Here is a 6279-nt window from a genome sequence, read left to right on the forward strand (position 1 = left end):
CCCAATCCAATAAATAAATAGTAAGCTTGGGATATTTTAATGTTAAGAGTTTAAGAGAAAAAAAATGGATATTAAAAGGGACCAGTTTGAGGAAAGGCACACGACTTTATCTTGGAAGCCACATGGAAACACTCTGGAAGAAAGGAATCATAAATTATATCAAATTCAGCTGATGGACTAAGCAAAAACATGACTTGAGGCATTAGCTGACCTTGAGAAAGCATTTTGGATAAGATAGCAAGATCAGTGGCAAAATCCTATTTGGAAGTTTTCAGAGTAAATGGTAGGCTTTCAAAACCCTAAAGTTTACTGGGAAAATAGCACATAGATGAAGAAAGTATTTGTTATGTGAAATGGAGACACAATTTTTTTTGTCTAAGATAGAAGTAGCAGCATTTATGTATTCCGGGGATGTTGCTGAACCAATGATCTGAGTAAGAAGATACGTTAACCCAGGACCATTTGGAAGTGTACTTGCTAGTGGAACCAAAGTTGACTAAGTGGTACTGCAGAATGAAAAATTCTAAAAGGATATACCTTTCCCCCCTAGTTGCACTAGAATTTAAAGTTCTGAATATCAACATGTTCTGAAGAATTTTACTACTGAGTATGGACAAATATATACTGATGTCTGCAAAGTTATATAGTTCTCTAATAAAAATGAATAAATGATTTTTAAATTTTTTTTTTAATTTGGTGGTTGGGAATCATTTTACCAATTGTGGATCACTCTGGTAACTCACAAAATTCAGGTTCCTATGGGCCAGCAACAAAGGGGAAATATGAGGATTTTAGTTCTTTTCATCTAAATACTTGGTTAAAGGGCTGGAGCGATAGCACAGAGGGTAAGGCGTTTGCCTTGCACTCGGCCGACCCGTGTTCGATTCCTCTGCCCCTCTCAGAGAGCCCGGCAAGCTACCCATGGCATATTCGGTAAGCCAAAAACAGTAACAATTCTCACAATGGAGATGTTACCGGTGCCCACTCGCGCAAATCAATAAGCAAGGGATGACAGTGATGCAATGATACTCCTTTAAAAGATGAGTAAAGAACACAAACCAAAAAGTTGTGATTTATTAACTTAAATAATGGCAGACGCAGCAGTCAAATGACTTCTATTGGGCCTGGACAGTACAGCAGGTAAGAGTTTGCCTTGCATGTGGACCCAGGTTCCATACTTTAGAATAGAGTCAGGAGTAAGCCCTCACCACTGCAGGTGTGAGCCCATTCCTACCTCAAAGAAAGAAATAAAATATCTTCGATTTCATAAGTATACTTTGATTAATTTATGATCAACAGCTAAATTAATATCCAAATACATTTTTTACTATGCTTTATGTAAACAATTATTTTCTTGTGCTGAATTTAATGCTAAAAAAATGTTTTTTGGACCTGGAGCATTTGCAGAAATGAGAAACAAACTTTCTGAATAACAGAATTTATGCTAGGCCTGGTTAACTGCTTAGAACACCAGGTTAGCAAGGCCAGGGTTTAAATTCTAAACATGCCAGTTGGCCTTTCAGCCGGCGTTTCTGGCAAAACTTGGTGCTCCTTGAAACTTCACTACTTGGGATACGGGGAAGGAAGAAGCAACAAAACTAAACTATGAGAGAAGAGGGGGTGTCTTGTTACTTGAAAGCTTTGCCATGGAAAAGTGGCTCTTGGGCAGTCTTTGAACTTTGAACTTGGGCAGTATTTTAACTTCTTTAAAAAAAATCCTATCGCTAATTTCAGCATTTTCAGTAGATGACCTACTGTTACCTCCTCTGCAAGCTAGTCACTTTACATTTCTAACTATACAATAATCCACTCACTTATAGCATGAAAAAAAAATTGTATTTTGGATACATGGAAGGGTTTGGTGAGAACACTGTTATTTTATAATTGTAAACACGGTCACAGATGGCTCATAGCAAAGGGGGTGGTGACCCGAGACCCAACACTTGTCTTTTTCTTAAACGCCCGTGTGTGAGGAGCCCCTCCGGAGGGCTGCCAACAGGTCAGTCCAGACGCTGAGCCCAGGAACTTCAAAGTCTCCCTCCTGGGCCTTGCAAGCTTCCAAGGTGGCCTGAACTTCCCGCTGGAGAGAAGGCGACTCCTGCCAGAGACTGTGAAACCGGCCCCGCAGCTCCCCCCAGGACCCCGCGCTGGCCTCGGCTCCCCGCCACGCGCCTTCCCGGAGGTTGTAGTGCAGCTGTCCACCCCACTCGGTCAGCAGAGCCAAGTAGGCCCGGCAGAAGGCGGGGTGGCCACCTGCCACCGAGGCCAACAGTCCGGCTGGCAGCTGGCGGCAAAAGGCGGTCAGGGCATCCGACTCGCCCAGAAGCCACGGGAGGAGCTCTGCCCCCCAGTTCCCGGGGCAGCTGGGGGTGTCGGACTCCTCCGACTCCTCTTGCGGGGGGTCGGGGTGCTGCAGCAGCAGCAGCGCGGTGGCCAGCACCTTCAGGAAGTTGTCCCGGGACACGCGCTCCCACAGGCTGCAGAGCAACGCGCGGGGTCCCTGGGGGCCAGCCTGGCCCACGTCCTGCAGGCGTCCCAGCAGCAGCTGGGCCTGTGTCTTCAGCAGCGGGTCGTCCGGGAGGGCCGGACTCCCTAGCCGGGAGCCGTCCAGGAGCAGCAAGTGGACAGCGGCCCGGCGACGGGCCAGGAGGGCCAAATGGCCTTGCAGAGAGTCCTCGGCCTCGGCCAGGGGGCCGGGGCCCGGGAAGAGCTGCTGGAGCAGGAAGCGATGGGCGGCATCCCCGAGGGACCGGTTCTCCAGCAGGTTCAGCGCTAGAAGGAGCTCGCAGCGCCCCAAGGCCTGGAAGTTCGGTAACCCCGAGCGTGGGGCGGGCCCCGGGTCACCCTCCCGCTTCCACCTGCTTTGCAGACGCTGCTCCAGGGCCTGGCGAATGGCGGCGTGGCGGCCGAAGCGCTCGTGGACTTGGCGCAGGTAGCGCGCCCACTGCAGCGCTCTGCGCACGGTGCCCGCGTCCCAGGTGCTGACGTGACTCGTGCGGGAAACCTGCAGGACCTCGGAGAAGCGGTCCAGATGCTGCAGCAGCGACTCCATAGGCGCGCACGCGGAGCTTTTCACTTCCGCGTTCACCTTGGAAACCAGCGCCGTCTGCGCGTCGATTGGAAGGTTCGCGGTACGACACGCCTCCCCACAACGCTATTGGACAGGCTCTCTGTCAATCTGACTGAGGCTTTCTTCCGGTTACCGGGACTCTGGGGCTTACAGACTGAATGAAACGCCCGGGGTTTTGCTTTGAACCCTGAAGCTAGGGCAGGGCGAATAAAAAGTACTTTATCTTAAAATATCCACAGCGGCATTCCCGATGCTAATAGTCGCGAAAGCCTCCTCGATTCCTTTGGTATCGAAAATAACACCCAGTAGAAATTTTCATTTCCTTTAGTCCCCACTGAATCTGTTTGTGTTTATCATAATTGAATAAAATTGAATAATGCCAGAGACAGACTGTTAGGTATCTATTGAAACTTCAGATTCTCACTTTGGTAAAAAATGTATGGAGCTAAAGTTAATTAGTGCCAGACACTTAGCTAAATCCTAGGCCTTTATAGTTTTGTTTTTTTCTTTTTAATTATTATTGGTGGAAACCCAGACTCAATAAAACAAGAACTTCAACATTAGCTATATATATATATATATGTATGTATATATATATATACATATATATGTACATATATATATACTTAATTTAAGGATTTAATTTATTTTAAATTTCTTTTAGGTTTCACCGATAATTTTGTTTTTGTAATCTTCCTGGAAGAAGGTTGACCTTTATGTCACACAAATAAACAGCTAAATGAGCAAAATAGCATTTTAAGGCATATGAAACATTAATGTTTAAAAATTGTCAGAAGAGAGAGGAAAGAGGAAAAGGTTTCCAATTCTGGATGGCATTTGGGTTATTTACTCATCTCTGTGTTCAACAAATATTTATTTTCCAACTGCTGGAAATGATGTTGTCCAGAACCTCATGGCAATTTCTAACTTGCTGAAGTTGGTGACATAATAATAACTCATTTGGGGGATAACTTATTTGAGCAATCATCAAAGTTGATAAAATAAACAGGTAGAAATGATGTTTTAACAAAATAGTGAAGAAAATAAATTTAAGCAAGAAATGTAATTTTTCACTTACTAAAGTAATTTGGACTGGAGCGATAGCACAGCGGGTAGGGCATTTGCCTTGCACGCGGCCAACCCGGGTTCAGTTCCTCTGTCCCTCTCGGGGAGCCGGGCAAGCTACTGAGAGTATCTAACCCGCACTGCAGAGACTGGCAAGCTCCTGTGGTGTATTCAATATGCCAAAAACAGTAACAACAAGTCTCACAATGGAGACATTATGGTGCCCGCTCGAGCAAATTGATGAGCAACGGGATGACAGTGACAGTGACAGTAACAAAGTAATTCTTAAACTGGTAGATGAGCTTCATCATAATTGGGAAACCTGGGTTTGATCCCTGACATTCATGCCCCCCCCCCAGTACTGCATGGAATAGCCTCTCAAACCAAGTGTGGCCCCCAAAACCAAATAAGTAAAGCATTGGTGCTGATGCTGTTCAGAGATTTTATTATTTACTTTTTCCTTTTTAATTAGTAATCCCAAATTTTTACTTGCCCCTGCAGTATTTAAATTTGATTTTATTCTAAGAATAACATGTACCTTAAATTTTATTATCTCTGATACTACAAATGTGAGAATTTGAGAAACATAAAACCTACCTTTAGCAAATGTACAGTTTTCAAATATCCATTTCCTTATTGTATTACACATTATTTCACATAGTATAAGATACTAGGGGCTCAGTGATTAATAATACATTCAGCCTCTGTCAAGTGGAAGAGTTTACCTCCTAGCATTTAAGAGAGACAACTTTTTTTTTTCTTTTTGGGTCGAACCTGACGATGCACAGGGATTACTCCTGGCTGTGCACTCAGGAACCACCCCTGGAGGTGCTCAGGGGACCATATGGGATCCTGGGATTCAAACCCAGGTCAGCCAAGTGCTAGGCAAACGCCCTACCTGCTGTGCTATCACTCCAGCCCCTAAGAGAGACAACTTTTAAATGTGACAGGAGTATATAATAGAGACACATAAATAGAGCTTCGATGATAGGGAAATACCAAGAAGCTTCCTTTGGGTGGTAGGGAGATAATCAGAGTGCAGAGAGATTGAAGTTCCAGTCCTACAACCATGTGGCAGCCATGGAAGCCACCAAGCACCTCTCAATATCACACTGATAGCACCCAACAGCCTGGGTTTGGGAACACAGACCCAGTGGCCCAAGATAGGGCTTTCTGACACAGATGGTTGAGTATCACTGAGCGTGGCTCCAAGCCCCTGAATACTGCTTAGAGGCATAGCTGTCCCTCCCACCCCCCGCCCCCATCTCCACAGGTGGAGTTTACTTTTCAGGTGACAACTCGAAGGTACAATTCTAAAAATGTATGTATATTCTGAGAATTACAGCTTCGTGAAAAATTTTATTAAAAGTTTTCTTGGGAGTCAAAAATTACCCACATAGTTATTAGACATTTAACATCCTGTGTATATAAGGAAAAACTTCTTTTAGATATAATCTCATTTTTTATAAATGTTGAATGGCTACAAAAATGGGTTTACTTGTTTTGACATTTCTAATACTGATCTTTTTTTTTTTCCAGGATACCCGGCTTTGCTCTGGGTTTACTTTTGGCTCTACAATTAGGAATCACGCCTGGTGGGCTCAGAGGATCATGGGCAGAAGTAGGGGCAGACTCTCATTTGTGGAACCTTGGTCGGCCACATGTAAAGTAGATGCCCTACCTTATGGCTCTGGCCTAAGTGGTGACTTTTTACTTATTTATTTATTTATTTATTTTGCTTTTGGCCCACACCCAGCAATGTTCAAGACTTATTCCTGACTCTGCATTCAGGAATCCCTCCTGGCAGTGCTCAGGGGACCATATGTGATACCGGGACCAAACCCAGGTCGGCTGCATGCCAGGCATGTACCCTTCTGACTGTACTATGTGGTTCCAGGCCCTGAATGGTGGTTCTTAAAAATATAAGAGAATTTTGTTAAGGTCTTGGTCAGAAATCGACTGTTTCAAACCTACATAGAAATCAGTGATAAGCAGTTGGGGAGTCATCAAGTGCTCATGAAAAAACAAACAAACAAATAAACAAAAACAACCAAGCAACATTTGTACCCCATATATTTGTACCCTAAGCACTGGTAGTGTGACACTGGAGGCCCACAAGCACAGCCTACATAGTTATAGTGGTC

General features: G+C 44.6%; 1 protein-coding gene across 1 annotated transcript; it reads right to left on the minus strand.

Moving 5' to 3' along the window:
• Window positions 1-1045: 1045 nt before the first annotated feature.
• On the minus strand, window positions 1046-3094 carry FANCF (FA complementation group F). Its single transcript, XM_004607958.2, has one exon. It carries the CDS (start codon window positions 3050-3052, stop codon window positions 1955-1957), a length of 1098 nt encoding a protein of 365 aa, XP_004608015.2. The 5' UTR covers window positions 3053-3094; the 3' UTR covers window positions 1046-1954.
• Window positions 3095-6279: the final 3185 nt, after the last annotated feature.

Source organism: Sorex araneus, chromosome 6 (assembly GCF_027595985.1).
Source record: "Sorex araneus isolate mSorAra2 chromosome 6, mSorAra2.pri, whole genome shotgun sequence".
NCBI classification, from domain to species: Eukaryota; Metazoa; Chordata; class Mammalia; order Eulipotyphla; family Soricidae; genus Sorex; species Sorex araneus.